General features: G+C 38.5%; 1 protein-coding gene across 3 annotated transcripts in view; it reads left to right on the forward strand.

The window, feature by feature from the left end:
- FBN1 (fibrillin 1) overlaps positions 1 to 20,987 on the forward strand; it is a 156,568-nt gene that overhangs the window by 90,095 nt on the left and 45,486 nt on the right. For 2 of the 3 annotated variants that reach the window (XM_035553775.2, XM_035553776.2), the window contains 13 exons: positions 1,105 to 1,230; positions 1,915 to 2,034; positions 3,012 to 3,149; positions 4,518 to 4,568; positions 6,838 to 6,963; positions 7,778 to 8,002; positions 9,711 to 9,836; positions 9,930 to 10,058; positions 10,763 to 10,888; positions 11,030 to 11,155; positions 12,020 to 12,142; positions 16,216 to 16,341; positions 17,055 to 17,180. The exons of the other annotated variant lie outside the window; for it this stretch is intronic. In XM_035553775.2, coding sequence (XP_035409668.1) covers positions 1,105 to 1,230; positions 1,915 to 2,034; positions 3,012 to 3,149; positions 4,518 to 4,568; positions 6,838 to 6,963; positions 7,778 to 8,002; positions 9,711 to 9,836; positions 9,930 to 10,058; positions 10,763 to 10,888; positions 11,030 to 11,155; positions 12,020 to 12,142; positions 16,216 to 16,341; positions 17,055 to 17,180 — 1,668 coding nt within the window. The remainder of the gene's footprint in view (positions 1 to 1,104; positions 1,231 to 1,914; positions 2,035 to 3,011; positions 3,150 to 4,517; positions 4,569 to 6,837; positions 6,964 to 7,777; positions 8,003 to 9,710; positions 9,837 to 9,929; positions 10,059 to 10,762; positions 10,889 to 11,029; positions 11,156 to 12,019; positions 12,143 to 16,215; positions 16,342 to 17,054; positions 17,181 to 20,987) is intronic. 3 annotated transcript variants of the gene reach the window in all.

Consider the following 20,987-nt stretch of genomic DNA (forward strand, 5'->3'; position numbering starts at 1 on the left):
CACAGCTGTTTCCCATTCCTCCATAATGTTCTACCTGGCCCTCTCTCAATTTTTCTGAACTCCTGTGAAGCTTCCCACATGGTCTGCTTTATTCTGCAAATCTCCCTGCTTTTCCTAGCACTTCTTCTGTTCCCAGCTGCTGAGCTGACCCTCTGAGTTTTCCCATCTTCTCTCAACACTTTCTGAGGCCTCTCTGACTTAGCCAATTGTTCCTGTCTGCGAGTCTCTCCTGATCTTCACCTGCCATTCATGGCCCATTGCCGCCTTCTTGCAACTTCTCTCTCATGACCACAGCTCTTCCAAAGATTCCCTAAGCGCTCTTGAAATTTCGCACTGGCATTTCTATTGAAAATTTTCAACTCTAAAACAAGCGTAGACTCACATTGGCCTTATTAACCATAACATCTAAGACAGTCAGAGCAGACTTGGAAAAATGATGATTTAAGGACCAGGATGACCAGCAAATCTTTCCAAACCAATCATCTCATTTTTTTTCATGAGTGTGGGGGCTGTTGTTCAGGGAATCAAGAGACTGCATAGAGCTATTCCACAATAAAGGCAAGACAAAAATGTGATTCCCAGCTTTATTTTAAACAGTGCTGTGGCTGTCACATGTTATGAATTCATGTAGAAGGAAAGTATGAGCACTTATGAAAGCAAAATAGCCTCCTAAATAGTAAAGCACGGGAAAAGCTCAACAAAGAAGCTTTTTGGGGCATTTTCCCCTATTTAAAAGCAAAACAAAAACATTTTTTCTCTAGGTAATATTTGTGTGGTTTGAATTCATATAACTTATTGTTTCCATTATTTTAACAAGTTTTCATGAAGAAGGAAGGTGAAGGAAGTGGGGTCTTCAGTATTGGAGTGGTCATTTCCATTTAAAATAATTCCAAGTCTGTTGTTTACTAAAAAGTCTAGAAATCTATTTAGTGTTTTTGGAAAACAGTGCAAGGCATGTGTATGAGTATTCTCTGTCTCCCTTTTATTTCCTTGTCTCCACATACACAAAATGTAATAAAATGTGGCTGTGAGGAGGGGAATTTTGTCTTGGCTTCTAGTCCAGGAATGTTTCCTTTCGTAAAAAAATGTTAATTTTCATTACAGACATTGATGAATGTGCACTGAACATGCTGCTTTGTGACAACGGGCAATGCAGAAATACGCCTGGGAGTTTCACCTGCACTTGTCCCAAAGGATTTGTATACACACCAGACCTAAAAACATGTGAAGGTAATTGCGAAGGCACTTCATTTTATTTTAGTTTGATTCACAGAGATTTTTTTGGGGTTGTGTCAGAAGTACTTTGAATCTTGATAAGGATATAACATGTAGAACTTGAGAGGGAAAAGAAAAGCAAAAAACACAAAACAATTATAGGGAAATAATATGGGAAAGGAAGGGAAAGAGGAGAGACAAAACCGAAGTTTTATGTAACCTTGTGGAATAGCCTAGATCAGGTCTTCACTAGCATTCTCCTTATTGGCTACCACCAGCGGGCCTGCACTGTGTCAGGAGTGAAAAAAATGTGAAAACCACCAGGTTTTACAAATCTTTTCTCTCATGTGGAGAACAAAAAGCTAGATGGGTCCTTGTGTGAATCCTTTTTGAGCCGCAGGCAGGATGTGCATCAAATCACTTAACACAGTCTACCAACTCAAAACAGGATAGTAGCTGGATGTCACAGAAAAATGAGGTGCTTCTGCTGAGTTCAATGTTTTAATGCTCTCATGTGTTAGTGTGTCTTTAGGGCACATGCATCATTAGCCTGCTGTGAAGAACTATATAACTGAAACACAAAATATGAGGAAAACCTATCATGAGGAAAGCTGCTTCCATTTTTACCCAAGCTGAAAAAGGCTATATGTATTTTTGTTAATGTTTCCTGGCACTAATAGCAGTGTGTTTCTCTTCTAGATATTGACGAGTGTGAATCTAACCCCTGCGTTAATGGGGTATGCAAAAACACACCAGGCTCTTTTGCTTGTGAATGTTCTCCTGAAAGTACTTTGGATACAACAAGAACTATCTGCATAGGTATTTATTTTTCTGAAAAATTTATGTTTGCTGGTAGAAAATGTCCAATGACATAAAAGCAGTGTACACCAAGTATAGAAAAAACCTCTAAAATTACTTTTGTAGATATGTTTAGTAGAAAATGTTCCAGAAACAATGTTAAAGTGTTTGTTTTCACCATTACTATGGGTACATAAAGTGTGACTAGCACATAGGAGCATGGTGTGCTTTCATGTCAAATTTGAAAGAGATGAAAATTTTTCTAACATACACGGGATTGATCAGACCTGATCAGAATGATCTTCAGGACTATGCTCACCCACTTCAGCCCTCCTGCAAGAGGGGTGGACGTGTGCTCCCTAACATCTTCTCTCTAGAAAGGCCACTTTTTGATTTGAGATGGAGCATAGGTAAGTTATGTTCAGTCCAGACTAGCTCTAGAGCAGACACAGACAATGCTGTGACTCATATACTATGTGGGCTCATAATTTATCCCCGAGTTGTTCTGGAGTGACAATAATTTATAGCTGTTGCCTAGTCACCAAGGAAAATTATGGAGCTATGGTTCTGGGTGGTCCTCAGCTGTCTCCTGCCGCTTCCTAGATGGGAAGATCAGATGTCCAGACTGAAGTATCTTATAGATTAATGGAGGATCTAGAAGAGGTTCATATCTACCCCGTTCTGCATGTGCCTCAGATCTGAATCATAAAAAAAATTATGGCGACTCAGGTCTTGAATGGTGTTGAGATATTCCCATATGTTAAGGTTAATAAGCATAAATTAGGACTTGCAAGGGCTCTTTGCTGGGATGATTACAGGCTGTACTTCAGCATAGAGAAGGATAAATTAAGATCTTTTAAAATAAATTCAGATCTGATGTGGTGAGTTAGAATGAAAGGATGATTCTTTTTCATGGTTAAATTGAGATGTATTTTCAAATATATTCATGTATAATTCTAAACAATCTGCATGACAATACCTTGTTTTTTTCCTAACAGAAACTGTTAAGGGTACCTGTTGGCAGAACATAGTTGATGGAAGATGTGAAATAAATATCAATGGAGCAACTCTGAAGTCCCAGTGCTGTTCCTCACTAGGTGCTGCTTGGGGTAGCCCATGTACACCATGTGAACGAGGTAACACTCTTCATTTATTCTCTTAAAATTCTCATTCACAGCTCTTGTACCTCACAGATGTGACATTACAAGAGCCTTCCCATCTTACTTGAATTCATGAATAATGTAACATTCCAAGCAAGGGAATAAGCTTAAAAAGGCAAGCTTGTTTAAACCATCTAGCTATGAAATCCTTGGCATAACCCTTTAGTGCCTAGAACAAGGATGATGGCCATCTAGGCACCAGTGCCACATTAAATAAATAAATAAAATAAGGTAGTAAGACTGGTTTTATTCTCAATCAATCCATAAAGTTTTAGAAGACAGGGAAACTGTTCTTTGTCTTCTATAGCCTTGCTTTATTTTGAGAAGGTGGCATAGTGTAACAAATAGTATATATCCTCAGGAACCTAGGATTTTTCCTTGTTCTGAGGCTGGTCCACATTATTGTCATAGAACTTTGGCCACAGGCCAGATAAATAACTTTACTGTTTCTCTTGTACAACACTTATTCCTTATTCAGTCTGAAAAAGGGATGACTTAATATTGAGAGGTGGCATGTAATTATAGAAGGCTCTAACATTGGCTTTTATAGTAAACATTTTACAAAATTAAATTCTTAAAGGAAGGGACCACACCTACAGTCTGTAACTTGCAGCATTACTTTAGCATGGTTTGTCATAATAAGTGATCTAAAGTTCTTAACGATGTAGCAATTGATGCAAGTTCCCCAGAGCTCCCAAGAAAATGTTTGCAACAAATGGATCTTTGGTGTGGTAATGGAGGGAGGAGAGGGAGTAGCCCTTGTTATTATACTCCGTAGATTAACTGATTATCTAGAGAATCATATGGTTGATCAAGCAGTGAGTTGAGGTGTCTGCATATTCACTTCATCACAATTTGTTTGACTGAACTGTGGAATGAGCTGGGAACCTAGGGATAAGATGATGATTGCACAAATGTGTATGGGTTGATACTTAGACACACTGAAAGCTGCTAGTTTGCTCAAGTCATCAATTAATTCAGCCTTTATAACTTAGCAGAATTCATCCTCATCTATCAGTGATAAATAGAGCTGTAATATGCTGAGACCAGATTAAATGAATTAATTGGTTTGAATAAAGCAGGAATAATATAACCACTTTGTGGTTAGCTAGCTAAGACATGTTGGAGGTAAAAGAGGATAATGGCTGACACTTTACATAGTTTATGTAGTTGCCCCATCTTGTCTCCTTATTTTTCAGAAAATACTGAGATACTGTCTAAGTACTCAGACCTCTCACAGCAATAAACTTGATGTAATATTTCACATGATCATTTTTGCACAAGAGGTTAACAGTGAGTTTTGTACTGTACCATTCTAAAAGTTCATTTTTGTTTGTTTTACAGACCCAATATGCCAAAAGGGATATTCAAGAATAAGAGGAACATTATGTGAAGGTATTTATTGTTGCCTTAACATAAATCAGAGCTTGAATGAAAAAAAACGCCAGTGTTTTGAGTTAAGCAGTTAATTTAGCGTAGAGGAACATTATGCCAAATTCTTACCTCGTATAGTTCCATTGACTTCGTTAAAGTTATGTCAGGGTTGAAATTGTTTTCAGTTTTTTTAACATTCCTACATATAGTTTATCTCAAAGTACACACTTGAAAATACAGTATCTATGAGTATAAGGAGATGGTTCTCTCTTCAAGTACTATTAACTGAGTAACCTATTCAGGCAAAATATGCAATAAAACATGGCATTATTGATACAGTGGTATGCAAAGCCATTACTATGCTGTAGAAAAAGAATGTTTAAAGACTGTATTTCAAATGAAAGCTTTTTTTCTTAACCTTGGCTTTCTTCCATGTAACATTATATTAAATCAGAAATGTTCCAAAGCATAGTTATTGTCTTATAAAAAATGGGCATCAGGACACAGTTAAACTTTGGTTAAAGAACAGGCTGAACATTTTTTAAATGTGTAGCTTTTTGCTCAGTATGAGATGACTCTATACTATTCTGTGAGAATTGAAGGTCCCACCCTATTTCATCTTCATCTGAATTGATTTGAACCCCTGGCAAAGTACTGCATATTTCCATAATATGCAGAAGCTCAGAGAGTCTCAAACTGCTGTGGGTCATCCTGACTGACAACATCTGACATGACACTGCAGTTAAAATATTTTTTAAAAATTACTCCCATATGTAGCTTCCATAAAGAAACATTTTTTTTCCTTAACAAAAAAGAAAACAAAACAACAACAAAAAAGAAAGAGGAACACCCTCACACATATTCTTTGCTTTCCAAATGATGACTGAATACTTTGGCACGTCCGTGCTGCAGACCCACTGTACACAACTTATCTGACCTCAGCAACACTTTTTGGAGTGTGTAAGTGAAAGAAAAGGAAAAAAAAAAGTGGCCCCACCTTTCTCTATTCACAAGGAAAGTCTTAGAACATTTTCAACACTGCTGGGATGGAAAGTTTATCCTTCCAAGATGTAGACATAACTGTTTTCAGCATTTCCTTTACCAGCACTTTGGATTACATCTATTACATGCTTTAATCTTTCTGATTTCAGTGGGACCTGGATAGTCCCAGATTCTTCTGAGTACTTTCCCCTGGTTTTAACATACTAAAGCAGTATTTGGGTTTCAACCAATGTAAGCATTTTTCAAGACAAGGGAAGAGCTCAGGGAAATTTACTGGCAAGTGAGACAGGGCAAGAGAGTAAGTTTTGTTCGTAAAAGGTGATAGTTCTCCCATACATAGTCCATGTAAAATTAGTAACGGGCTTTGTGCAAGGAAATAAGCAAACTAAATTGGCAGTGTTCCTCGAGTTTACGGGTGAGCCCTGGAGTTGTCAGCTGAAATATTGTTCACAGGCTGTGATCTGTGTTTCAGTGGTTTCAGATAATCTGTTGGCTTTACTTCCTGCCTCCTAGTTGATGTGGGCCTTTTAGCTATAATATCTAGTCAAGGGCAGAGGCCACTGATGTCCCCTCCACATGCATCCTCTACCCTGCACCATGCAGTCAGAGTGTTGCACAGACTCTGTTCACACTAGATTTGTCTGGAAGATGAGTGAGTCCAACCCACCCACTTCTTGATTACTCTCTGTACATGAGTGTTCAGCTGTAGACCAGTCATTCCTTTCTGATTCCTTCTTCTTATCCTCTCCTGTCTTAAAAATTGTTATGCTTCATCTTGGGTCATGTTTAATGTTGGAGGCTTTTTTATAGAGGCAGTTGTGAAGCATGTGGTTTTCACAAAGGACACTGATGGGAGGACCCCATGTTTAGATTGCTAAATGTTTATTTATGCTCAGGCCATGCTAACACAGATAATAAAATTATCCTTTCCCAAAAGTGACAAATAACAATAAATATGAAAATTGGTAATATTTGAAAATATTTTTCTTCTTTTTTGGGGATGAGGGTGTATGTTTTTTAGTTATTTTAGAGTTGGATTTCAGTATTCATAGGAGCAGCAAATAACAACATGTAATATTCCTAATCATCAACTTTTGTCTGTAATTAATTGATTCTGGCTGACTTGCATAGGAAATCCTAAATATTTGCAGTTTTGTCAGGCCATATAAACTGTTGTGGCTTTGTATTTTATCCTAAAACACAAACATTAGAATGTTAATATTTTTTCTGACCTGTTAATGTTTAGCATGCTAGTGATTACATTTATTCACACTTTCATTGGAAATAGATGTAAATGAATGTGAGGTGTTTCCTGGAGTCTGTACCAATGGGCAGTGTGTCAATACCTTGGGATCGTTTGTTTGCCAGTGCCCCAGTGGAATGACTTTAGATGCTTCTGGACGGACGTGTCTTGGTAGGTATTAATTCCATTTACAGGTCTACTAGGGAAAAGCAAATCTATGTACTGAGAAAATAGATTTATGCTGCATGTTTTCTTACAAATAAGGAAAATTATTTTTGTCCACATGTCATTTTCAAGTGGAATCGATCAAGGACATGAACTCTGTTCAACTGGAATATGAACAGATTCCAGTGGTAATATCTAAAGCCCATCACCATCTGCTGGCTGGTGAATGGCATAGATTTGGTTCCAAATTGTTCATCTGACAAATCCCTACAGCTCATCCATGCCCCTAGCACTCTTCATCGTCAGTCCCACCAAGGTTGGAAGGGTGGTGTTGGGACCACTGTTGCCAGGACCAAGGCTTCTGAGGAGAGCTGTGGTGTTGGTAGCCACAGTGTACGCATTAATGGGGAGTGTAACAGAATATCAAAGTTTTGTATGCAGTCCATACAAAGCACCTCCATCCCTTTATAACAGTAAATGCCTAAGATTCGTCTCAGAACGAGGAATAGCTTGTATTGATTAAAGGTTTACCATACCTTACATAGGTATGGTAAGCTGAAATGCTTAAAACCCTTTTCTGAGCCTAAATGTATTTCAAGTGTTGAGCACCATTTAGAGAAAACATTAAACTTATTTCAGTTGTTAATTTTCAAGTTTAGTGTTCATATTTTGCTGTTAGGAGCTGTGCAGTAGGGTTGGTATGCCCCATGAGTCCTCAAAAGCACAGGGCAAACTGTCTTGAGAAGGGATTCTGGAGATTCCTCTGCAGTGAACTAAATTTTCTTTTTCTCTCTCAACATATTGTTCAATTGGCCAACAGACATTCGCTTGGAGAGTTGCTACCTGCAGCATGAAGATGAGCAATGCACTTTACAAATACCAGGCCGACATCGAATGGATGCTTGCTGCTGTTCTGTGGGGGCAGCATGGGGCTTTGAGTGTGAGGAATGTCCTCTGAAGGGATCGCCAGAATTCGAAGCTCTTTGTCCCAGAGGATCTGGATTCTCTACAAAGATAGAGATTACTGGGAAACCTTTTTCTAAAGGTATCTGATGTGTTTGTGGTTCTTTGCTTCCAAGTTCTGCTGTCTTTTCCTTTTACTCTTCTCTTGGTCAATTCCTGGGGGTTTGAAAATTTCAGTGGTAGTTAGGCACTTCAGTCGCCTTGAGGCACATTTGCAAATCCCATTAGATTTCGTGGAAAGTAAGGCCAGAATAAAACATAAGATCGTTTAGTCTGTGTCACAGACCATTAAATACTATATTATACTGTAGCCTCAAAATACTAAATCTCTTTCTGTACTAGAGAGGTTAAATTGTGCATGACTGTGCCTCCTGTGATGCATCTAATGGCATCTCTGGCTGATGGAATAGTTTTGAAAACCTGGCACCTCATAATGCAAGAAACTGGAACTAACTGCACAGGTAGCTTTGGACATGTTCTGAGAGCAGAGTCTTTCCTACCTGTGCAGGGTATGGGAACTTCAGTTTTACTGTGGAGCAAGCAAGGGAGGGTGAAAAATTTTGGTAATTTCTTGTGGAGCCACTAGAAATAGAGAAAAAATGTTTCCAGCATGATAACTTAAGTGAGCAGAATTGCATTTACTGTAAACTTAGTCTTGTTATGATTGTGCTTGGTAAACTTCCAGCATTAATGGGAATCACACAGTGACACCCTGGCATCATGTGTTGAAAGCCATCTTTGCAGGGTTACCAGTGGGATTAAGCTAGACAATATCAGAAGCACAACTGAATGTGAATATGTTTAAAAAAAGCCAGTTACCAAAACCTAAATATTTCGAAGTTTTAAAGGATAGGAAAATATATATGAATGACAATTGTTGTTAATAGTTTCAGTCTTAGCTTTATAAACATTTGCTAAGCCATTAATTATCCATAAAGAAGTGAGAGATGCTGTTATTTATACTTATATGTTCTGTGACTCACGAAAGTCACATTTTTTTCTCAGAAACTAGCAGATAGAACCACTAGCAGTGGTTCTTTTGGAAGCTTCCTTTGCCCTTGTAGGTTTGATCTTCCATCCATTCAAATCAATGTCTCCTTCAGTGAGCTGCAATTAGATCCTGTAGGACAAAGGAAGAATAAGACAATACCCTTTTATGGCAAAAAGTGCTATATGCGGTTCTACTGCATAGTGTCTGTATTCGTGGTTAGGTGGAAGGCACTATCGGTTTATGTAGTATGGCCGACAAGTTTCCCAAAAGAAGAGATAACTATCACATGAAAGAATGATCTCTGAAGTCAACGTTGTTCTTTTGTGTGCAGTTTTTGTATGAATGGATAATATCATAAATCCTTATCATTAAATCTGTGCACAGGGAGTGAGAAATGTGGCTTTTTCAAGAGAATACATCATCATGCTCTTGCATGACCTTTCCCCTCTTTCTCAGACATTCCCTCTTTGAGGACAAGAAGCATGAAGTCTATGCAGTGCTTGAATACCCTTGCACTGAACAGAGGTCTTCCTTAGCACCTTAGTTACACTACAGATTCTGTGAAATAAAGGATACGTACCTCTCTGTAAAGCTCTTCCAAAGTCTGTTGTTAAAGATAATATATTTGCTTATGAATGCTTGTTGTTACATTGAGAGAGGTGATGAAAGGTTGCATGTATAAATTGCGGTTGGCTTCTTATTGCAGAATTTACATTTTTACTAACCTGTCCTTCTTGAAGTTTTTGGACATTTTGCTAGCTCACTTGACAATCAAATGCCTAATCTGTTTCATTTTTAGATATCAATGAATGTAAAATGGTCCCCAGCCTTTGTACCCATGGAAAATGCAGAAACACCATTGGCAGTTTCAAGTGTAGATGTGATAGTGGATTTGCCCTTGATTCTGAAGAGAGGAATTGCACAGGTAAACTGCATAGACATCTCTCATAACTTTGAATTGGAAAAGGAAAAGCTGGACTACTTCGAAAATACTGTGAGTGTTCTTTTCGTGTTACAGATATCGATGAATGCCGCATCTCTCCTGATCTGTGTGGCCAAGGCATCTGTGTCAATACTCCTGGGGACTTTGAATGTGAATGTTTTGAAGGCTATGAAAGTGGATTTATGATGATGAAAAACTGCATGGGTATGTTTTTAAAGACCGTAGATGTGCAGTAGTATTCTACGTATGTTTTATTTTTGTGAAGCAATCAGGTTATTTTAAAGGCCTGATTGTGCCTTGATTTAGATCTCTCTCGTTTTTGAGTCTTATTAAAGCTTGCTTTAATTTGGTTTCCACCCCAAACACGAATTTCCTATTTCTGTAGGATGCCAAAGCATAAATGTGCAAGGCTCAGGATTTTAGGAGGTTAAATTTATCCCCACAGTCTGGTGAGTGGGATACAATCCTGAACTCTGAAGTTAAAGCAGATTTAAGGAATGACTAGCTGTAGCAAAGGCTCCAGCATCAATCTGGGCTGATGGAACTGGGAGGGGGAGAAGACTAAGGGGACAGGTGGACGCGGTCAGGACAGAGGAAAATTTTTCTTGGTCTGCAGTGATCACCTCCCCTGGCACACATGTCAGTGAGGGGAGTAGGAGGTGGCATACAGGGGCTGTGTGAGTACGGTGTGTGGAGCAGTCCCATGCCTTGTCTTAACATGTCTTTTGGACCCCTGGGGAGAGTAGCAGGGTCAGCACCTGGAAAGGCGTTGGGTAAGGAGGAGATGTGTAGGTATGCTCACGAGAGGAACAATGCTGGGGCATTGTTAGGGCTGCTGCTGGGGCATTGCCAGGGTTGGTGCTTTGGCAGTGTTGATCCCTGTGGTGATGTGCTTTCCCTTCTCACAGACATCGATGAGTGTCAGCGCAACCCCCTTCTCTGCCGAGGTGGAACCTGCCTCAACACAGAGGGAAGTTTTCGGTGTGATTGTCCTCCAGGCCATCAGATATCACCAAATATTTCTGCATGTATAGGTGAGATATGGAGACAAAATCGATACTGTGCACAGCTAGCTCTTTATACTAATTTTTTACTGTGCTAGCATGTATTGTGTTTGCAATAGTTTCATTTCCATACAGACATAAAAATGTGTTTGTCTTTTTCTTTTGCAACAGACATTAATGAATGTGATCTAAGCACCAACTTGTGCCGAAATGGACATTGTGTCAACCTGATTGGAAAATATCAATGTGCTTGCAACCCTGGATATCAGTCCACACCTGACAAGTTATACTGTGTTGGTAAGGACAAAGTCTACACAAGATGTCTAGTGAGTAGGGAAGATATTTGTAGCTGTGTAAAGACATTTTTAACTGTGATTCAAAAAATATAACAGTGTGTCAGAATAGTATGCAGAAAAAATAAGATGTGCACATCCATTGCTTGAGAGGAGTGAAATTACAGCAGTGCTACAGTTAACTGTAATAGCTTATTTTCTCTCATAAATCAATCACAATGCATAAAATAGCATGCTTTTTTAAATGTCTTAAGACTTCAGATTTTGATTGTGAAGAGGGAATATCTTGTTAATTCCTGAGTTCTACATTTTATTTAAAATCTGCATTCCTGAGAGACGTGAAGTACAATCAAGTGTCTCAACTGAAATTTTTTTCCTTATTTGATCTGCAGTTGTCTCAAATATAGGTTCTTTTCTGTAACTGCTTTCTTAAAGCAACATTTTGTAAATAACATTTAGCTTAAGTCATCTATTGTGCACTCTTTTCTTTGCGTATATTTTATTGTGTAGTGGAAATGCATGCAAAAATCCACTGGCTTTAATTCTGCCTAGTAGATTTTTTTTTCTTAAACCATACCAAAAGTTTGTTGCCTTAATGATGCTGTGGTAACCCAACATTGGTATTTTTATATAAATTATATGTAAAATTTTGAATGTAAAGAGAATGTCATCTCTTTTCCTTCCTGGTTTGCCCGACATTCTTCCTAATGCCTGTATTTGCAAACACTTGTATCTTCAAGGAGTGTGCAAAAGCAAGTGTAGAGGCTGGATTGATGCTGTTCTGGAAAGCTAACTCCAAGTATGTCTGTGAAATGTGTTTTAAAGTAAAAGATACTATGGGTATTAACTGTAATTTTCTCAATTTTAGATATTGACGAGTGCAGCATAATGAATGGTGGCTGTGAGAACTTCTGTACAAACTCCGAGGGCAGCTATGAATGTAGCTGTAAACAAGGCTTTGCACTCATGCCAGACCACAGGACGTGTACCGGTAAGGGAGATTTTTGGAACTCTTCAGCTGAAATGGTTGATTTCAGTATTTTTAAAATGTAACTTCTTTTTAATATTAAAGCTCTTGTAACAAATATACTGTAAAAATAATGTAATGAATGCATGTAAGACAAAGTTCTTTTTCTAAAGTAAACATCTGAATCGCTTTGAAGGGAATTGGATATTAATGATTGCAGAAAGTGTGGAAGTTGACTATGAGTTTGGTAGCAAAAGGCAGTGATTTTTTAGTAGCAGATAAATTTTCTCCCTTAAGCTATAATAGGTGCAAATCTAAAATGTGTTGAAGTTAATGGAAAGAATCATCATAAACATAAGTCAAAATGCCATACATGTATACCATATGATTATATTGGAGAACAAATAGGCAGAAATGCAGTGTTGTCTGCTCTTAAGCAAGCAAAAAAAAAATCCTATTTTTAATTCTTTATTTAGTCAAATGCAAGTGTCCTGCATTCATTCAAAACGGAATGACTTTCAGACAAACTGAAATTTGAATAGTGCGAATCTTTCTTAGGAAACAGCGCTGTTGCACTCTAAACGGTTTGTGAGAAAATTGTCATCAGAGCTCTGTAATGGCTGGGTGTTCTCCTTTGGGATTCTGGGAGTCATAATCCCAGTATGTGGATTGTACTTGGTGATTTCCACATAGGTTAGTGGAAAGATAATTATTCTCTGCTCTTTTCTTATTTCTTACTGCACAACCACGAACTGCTGAGGCATGTGAATATCTGCCAGCTGTTTGCCAATTGCATCCAAGAACTCCTTGAAGAGCATGAGAAATATAACAGAGTTAATTCCTTGGAATAGAATTGCCTTTATAGTTGAACAAATTGAGAGTTTTCTATGCTGAATTAGTAGAGAGAACTCACATTTAGAATTTCTAAATATTTATAGACCTCTGACCAGGATCTTATTTACCCTGAGGCCATTCGCTACCATTCCAAAGGATAAAAGAACCTTAAAGCATGGTTCAATTCAGTTTGCCCCCCATTGAAAGATTACACTGTCACAATGCTGTAAAGTAGCCAATCTTCAGCAAGCATCTGACCCTTGTACAAAGACAGAAATCAACTAGAAAAGTGCAAATTTGACCCTGAAATTAAATATTTCAAAACCTCAAATACTTAAATTAGAAATATTTTGCTTTAGTGAGCAGGGATAGGTCAAGTTTCTTGTGAAGGCAAGTTCATACAAAAACTTGCCAACAGTGCTGTTTTGGGCGCTTTTTGAATGCAAAAATAAAAACCATTTGATCAAAATTGTGCCTCAACCAGAATCTGAACCTGACAGGATTAGCAGATACATGAGAGGGAGGGGAGCAGCAGGGGTCTGTGGTCCGCTTTTCTGTTTTCATCTTGGCTTGACTTGGGTACAAATAACACAAGTGCATATTCAGGCAGTCTTAGGGATTTCAAGTCTGCTGGCTAGAAACAGTTCTCCTCTGTTTTAGCCCTTCTTGCCCTTAGTCAACCAGAGAAATCTCTAAAACCAAGAACAGAGTGGATCGTTTAGAGCATCTTCCTGCCTATTAAACTAAAAGCTTTGGAATAGAAAACTATCATCTTTCCCTTTTCAGGTTTAAAAAGGGAGGGAGCAATTGTCTTTGCTATGTGGAGGGCACAGGTTCTCAATGTCTTTGACCACTTGAGCATAAAAAAGTCCTTAGAGGTTTGTAGTCAGATCTTAACCTGGGTGAGGAACCATCTGATCTTAGTTGTTAATTTTTGCATATTTATATCCAGCCTTGACTCTGAAAAATAAAATTTCATTTACAGGCCAGCCATTAATAGCTGCTAGCTATTCATTTTCATATTCTCCTCTAAGAAAGACTTGTATGCAATAGCTAACATGTAAGGAGGTTTACATAAGTATGCTGATTTCTCTAGGCCTATCCATGTACTTAACACAAAATACAATACTGAACTGATGCCTCACACTCCAACAAATGATTGCATCTGTGGGGAGCTACTGATGTCATGCTAGAACAGGTTGCTATCCCAAATCTAAAAGATAATTTTTATCCTCACTTCACAAACCACTTGATATTATTATAATTCTATGTTTATAGAGAAACTCTGGTATTTCCTGCATACTGTATTAGATTTTTTTAAAATATAAAATATGAGAATGAATGAAATTCCATTAAGGAATATTGCCAATAGGTAGGATTTGAAGGATGAGATACCAGATTTTCGGTATTATTACAGATCTATCTGAGCATACCCAGGAAAGATTGTAGATACAATTAATTGTGAACACAAATAACAGTGATCAAATTTTAGTCAGATGCTTTTTCCTACAGTTTGTGTAGAGACATATCAGCTATGTCTGCACGTGTGTTGTGTATGGATAGCAGAAATACTAGACACTTTTGGATATCTAGTCAAACTCTACCCAAGAAAATACCCAGACCACCTTCACCACGCTTTTAGTATCTGAAAATGCTGCATTCTTCTTATGAAGAGAAGTTAATTACATATATAAGTGTATGGTGAATATTCAAAGTCTGCATGCTGAAATTTTGGCCTCTACCCAAACTTAGTGACAAATAAGAAAAAATGTTTTTTTGCAACATATTCTACTTTTTGCACAGAATGACTGATTGTACTGTGTTGTATGTTTGTGCAAGGTACATGATTTAGTAGCATTGTGACCTGAGTATGTGAAACACCTATTTTACATTTTCAGTTTGCTCTCTGTGTGAACATGTCTTTTATTTTTAACATCATACAGAGCTAGAAGCTATTATGGAATATATTTCTTGATAATTGAGCTATTAAGAATGCTGTTCAGTTCAGTAGTAGGTCAAGTCTGAATTGGTGAGGTTATGCATAAATAATCAGCTCAATTAGGTGAAACAACAGGTTCTTTGTCAGATGATTTTCCCCCAACTGTGAAATCAGTACAGTGACAGGTTAATAAATAAAGCTCTTTATTTCTGACATTATTATCCCAATTTATAGAGCTTAATTTTGCATGTTTATTCAAATTCCATTCCAAATTAACATTTCCATGCTAGTGTCCATGCCAATGTTATTTGCTCATTAGGATGAACAGGGGTGAATCAGCCTTCTTCCTCGCAGAAGCTGTGTGTATCCACACAAATATTCACAGCTAGAAATACAGAAGAATAATGAACATAATATTTTTAGTTTAAGCGAGTTCATTTTCTGCAGCTGCATAATTACTGCAATCCACAATAGACCAGTCTGATAATGAGTTACACCCTTGCTCTCAGAAGGGGGTTCCTGAATCTTGTCCTTTTTGTGCTGACTTTTTTCCCATGGAATCATTAAGCAGAGTTTCTGATTTTTGTCCTTGCTGGTCTATGTTGGTGCTGATACAGGGAAATTGTAGGGATTTTTACAAGGAACAATAACATAACCCCAGGGACTTTGGAAGATTCCAGACCTTAGCATGGCTGCAATAATATAATAAAGTGTCTGCTTCTGCAGTTGGCCCCAATCAGTGATAGCCAATTTCATGAATTGAAAAAAACATCATATATGCTGGAGAACGTAAGTATGTGGCTGAGCTAGCCAGTCTGCTGAAATGCTAAAACAAACAAACAAAAAAAAAAACAAACCAGCCCACAAAAAAAACCCACCCCACCCAAAAACCACCGTAAAATCTCTTAGTGGCATAAATGTATGTGCTGTAATCATTCACATCATGAGCTTGACTGGATCAAGTCACTGTATTTGAATTTGGAGCTTCCATTGACTTCAACAATGATGGATTGTATCTAGAAAGATACAATTATATGTGGCCATGTGATGTGACAAAGGTTCCGTATTTTTTTCTTAGTGACTTTTTTTTACCTACAAAGCTCGTTCCTGCTCCTGTTGGAGCAAGAGGGGAATGTTTGCCACTGATTTTACCAGGAGATGGCGAGTTTAATCATCAAGACAGTTTTGCAATATACTGTTCAGGGATTCAATCTTGATTGTGATTACCAGAGCATTAAAATGTTTGCTTGCTGTGGTTATGGTTGGTTGCACTGCGTAAAGATAATATATCTAAAGCATGTTTTAATATGATTTTTCCCTGTAGATATTGACGAGTGTGAAGACAATCCTAATATCTGTGATGGAGGCCAGTGCACAAACATCCCAGGAGAGTACAGGTGTCTTTGCTATGATGGATTCATGGCATCTGAGGACATGAAGACTTGTGTAGGTAAGTGAAAATATATCTTTTCCTATCTGCTTTAACTAAGGAAAAAAATATTTATTAAGGCACTATTTCCAAGTAGGCAGACAATGGTATTTAAAAGGTATTGCTCTTATGCTGCAATTTTGGCCACCTGACCACAGGAATAGCCCTAGTGCACAAGCTATGTTTACCAAGTGCAGATGTAATCTCTGTATGTTCCTGTAGACCCCCAGATCAAGTTGGGATGCAGATGTGGTGATCTATAATAGTGTATCTCTGGGTCCTCTTCCAATAAGCTTTCATGCAGCTCAGATCAAAGAGGGCTTATAGAAAGGAACTGCTGATGGGTGACACTGGAAAATTTCTGGCAAGGTAAATCATCAGTGCTGATTAAACTTGTCACTAAACCAAACTGTGTGCAAGTACTGTGCTTTGGTAGAACAAAGTCAGGAAACAGTTTGAATCCAAAACAAATTTTCACGTTTAAATTAAAAATCTGGAGCATATTTGAGAACCGTTTGTGCAAAATTAGATAATATATGTGTCCATGTGTGTGTATGCATATATAACTGTATAGACACATGCATACATATACATAGAAAGCTTCAATAAATAGTCATAGTCATTCTTTGGACAATACTGCTGATTTTGAGTCTTTAAGGAACCATATCTCAGAGATTTTGCTAGTTACTTTCTAAGAATTTTATTTAATAAATCTTAAATTATGTTTTTTTTAGATGTTAATGAGTGTGATCTGCATCCAAACATTTGTCTGAGTGGAACCTGTGAGAATACAAAAGGCTCATTTATCTGTCATTGTGATATGGGATATTCAGGCAAGAAAGGCACAACTGGTTGCACAGGTACGTTTTAAAGTTAATAGTTAATCTTCAGTTGAACTTGTGATTCTGCATGCCTTTTTAGTTTTTCTAGTGTTCAAAACCTCCTCTCACTGTGATTCTTTTCACTTATTTGTGTTAAATACTGTAATCCTTACCCAAATTTGCTGCAGTTCTGTGGCACAACTTTCAGCTTAATGCAGCTTCTGCTGAAATGAGTGATAAAATATGCACTGGGAGCAAAATTGGGCTGACTGTATTGTTGTTAGTCTAAGAGAACAGAAAATGCCATTGGCTGTAATTTGACAGACTGTTGAGGGCCACAGCGGTTTAGGATTAGTTAATTGTATGCTGTGCATGCAAATAACAGGTCTCTTTTCCAAGTGTTATTTTGGCAAACGTAAATGGCTTGAAATATGTGTTAAAATATATTTTCAGTTCTTGCAAAGCGGCAACAATACAGCTACTCAACTACATTATATCAGCAAAATCAGAATTTGCATTAATTCATATATTGCCAGCTAACAGAAATGAGGTTCAAATATACAGACTTAAAGGGCATGATATTAATAATCGTAGTGCTGGTGTCTCAAGCCAAGGTGTTGAGAGTCTTAGGCTTTTCCAAAATATGAATGCAAACATATGTTTAATATAATTTTTAATGTAGACTTAGGGTAAACACATTTTTGGCAATGTTTTTGAGACTTTTATTCTTAGTCTGCTCTTATTGTACTGAGTTAATAATATACTTCTGTAAGTGCCCCAGATATATGAGGCTGGTTTTTAACAGCTCTCATAGAACAATCTGAGAACTGAAGTTCTACTTTGCATATTGGATTGCGGACGAATAGCTATGCATTAGTAACAGCTGCCTTTGACTTACACATGAACTGATCTAAATCCAAGAAAACCCTAATTGTACCCTGTAGACCAATATTTCATTGTTCTTTGTTTCTGCCCTAAATTATGTAAAGATCTTCAGTTCTCTAGACCTGAAATCCCTCATGCTGATCAGTTACACATGGTACAGCTATCACACCGTGTAATGAGTGATAGTAAGGAGCTGTCAGGGAAGATGAAACAACTAGTAGAAGGCAAAAGGCAGAGAAGAGTCCTGGAGGCAAGGGAGGAATCTGAGGTATGGCTTCTGGGGAAGTGCCTGGAAACAGACACCATTTTGGCAGCATGTGACACAAGGTAGTGGCAAATGTCCCAATAAATACTCTTTTATTAACAGAGGCGGGGAAATCCCTCCCTCCTGGTTCCAGCCAAGCCTGGCCCTCTGGATGGATGCTATCTGCCATGTAGGCTCTTCTCACCGCCTCACATGTACTTACCTTTCTCTCAGCCCATTCTTTGTTTATCCTGGGTATGTGTCAGTGTCCCAGGGAGGATGCTACTCACCAGGACACCTAACTTACGGCAGATGCCATGGAAACCCTCAGTAATTTGAAAGAGGCCAGTGGCCTAAGGAACAAAATGATGAAGTATCAGTTGTGCTGATACAGCTGTGGTGGGACCATACTCAACTCACGAAAATCGTTTGGATTTAAGCAAGTCTTTGGGGAAGGGAGGAAACAGAGGAGGACCTTCATAGCCTGGTTTCGTGCTGAGGAGACTGTTTGTAGGGACCAAAGCGTAGGAAACAGGTCCCATTGTGCATATTCTCACATTCTGACTTAGAAAAAGTCTGATTTACTGGTGGAGACTTTTGAGTTCCACAGCTCTTGCTTGCATAGCCTAAGTGCCAGAGCTGAATTTCCTAGGCCCAGGTACTAGAACCCATGAGAGCATCCTTCAAGACTTCTTCTGGAGGGACCCTACCAACAGCACCTTGACACAAGGGCCCAATTCTTGTCGTGCAGACAGTTCAAAAGCATTCACAGTTTTTAGGAACTCCCGTGGAAAAAAATTACAAAAATGTGTACAATGCTTTGAATGGGAGGTTCTCTGTTTCATGAGAACAATTAAATAACGTCCTCTGGGTTCCATTACAGTTTTGTCTAAATATTTCAGCTCCCTTGTCATTACTGATTGTTTCCATTTTAACAAATAAACATGTTTTTCACCAATCATGTAACAGTATTCAGAATCCACCCACTGACTTGCATTCCCATCCCACACAGATGTTAGCCTTACCCCCCCACCTTGGTTCTCAGTAAGAATGTGTACAGAGCTTAATAACAAAAATAAAATTAAAAATGTTTTATACACAAATATACACTGTGAATGCAGGTTTCTGAGGCAAAATGTTACAGATGATGTAATTTCCATTCACAAAGCAAACTGTGGCAAGACTGACCGAGAGCAGTTCATTTTAGATTTTTCTAGGCAAGTAGTGGTTCATAGCCACTAGAGGAAAGATTGCAAAGCTTTCCCCTATCCCTGTTCCAGATTGCTGAGCTTTATAACAAATTTATCTGCTTTTTCTGTCAATAAAGTATTCATGTATTTGCGCAGAGATGGAATCCTGTATTGGCACTTGCATTTGGTGATTCATCACTGCTTTGGATGCAGTATTTCATTGTTGATGCAGAGCCTCAGCTTTACTTGCTCTGATATCTTCTCAGAGGAACAAATTCTTCTCTGACTCTCTTACACCTATCCTGGCTAGTTATGGCTGTGTGCTCCTGGTGAAACTGTGCTTGGACTGGGCTAGGCTGCTCTTCACAAAGTCAAACTGCGTGAGGTGACCCTGGGGCAGAAGTCACCGGAGATAATCAGCAGATAAAAAGTAGATGTGCTCAAATGGGCAGCTGGGCTTCTCCACAGCAAGCTTGGGGCCACTCTGTGAGGGCCGCTCTGGTACTGTTTGGAGAAAGGCTGGTGGAAGGTGTTCAGCCATGGCCTTTGGATGAGATTAGAGGGTTTGGTCCTGAATGCTACTTGCTGTCACTCAGTAGTGATTATATTAATGGGTAAAGGAGGAGTGTGTGCGTGCTGTTAAATACTTGCATGGCTGAGAATAACACAGCTAAAAAGAGAAAGACAGCTGATAAGGTGAAAGAGGTGAGCCCTGTCATTTGCCCTCAGAAGTAGGTCCATAACGCTTTGTGGTGTGTACAATCTGCTTTGCCTTTCTCTTCCCTGCCTTTGGCTTCTAGCCATTAATAATACATTGTGCTTCAGTCTGATGGCACAAGAGAATTCTGGTATCAGTGAAACAAATACATTTCCCATTATGAATTTGGGAGCTGGCTGTGTCAGGCCAAATACCAAAAGATAATAATATTACGAGGTTGCCTGCCAAATGGGAGTATTACAGAAGGAGTGCATTGTGAGTAGGTGCCTGTCCAGCAACAACATGCTGCACCCCGGGCTGATGATGTAAGGATCAATAGCAGGCTAGACCTGACCCATGGGAAACTCCAGGAGGAGCTTACACTGCAGTATGCTAAACAGAATCCGAGAGTGAGTCCAAAAGAAGAAAACAGTTTCACCAAGTACAGAGCTCAGAATAGGGGAATTTTTCCATATATGTTTCCACTCATATGTTGAAACGAGTGCTAAGTTGAAATAGAAGACAGAAGTCACTGTCTTCGCCCTTCTGAGAAGCATTCCTTCTTAATAGCTCCTTTTCCTCACCTGATTACATGGGCAGCATCCCAGGAGGAGGAAATGCCTTGTGACTTCCACCAGACGACCAGTCTGGTGGGAATCGGGCCCAGGCTCAAAATACCAGTGGAACGTCAGTGCAATAAAATGCACAGATATATAAAAAAAAATTGAGTGCCAAAAAATTAAAAAATCAGAAAATGCTTAAGGGATTTGCGTTATTCTTGACAAACAGTACTAATTTATAGGTGAAGACTGAATTAAATTCACGCTTTG

Source organism: Cygnus atratus, chromosome 11, assembly GCF_013377495.2.
Source record: "Cygnus atratus isolate AKBS03 ecotype Queensland, Australia chromosome 11, CAtr_DNAZoo_HiC_assembly, whole genome shotgun sequence".
NCBI classification, from domain to species: Eukaryota; Metazoa; Chordata; class Aves; order Anseriformes; family Anatidae; genus Cygnus; species Cygnus atratus.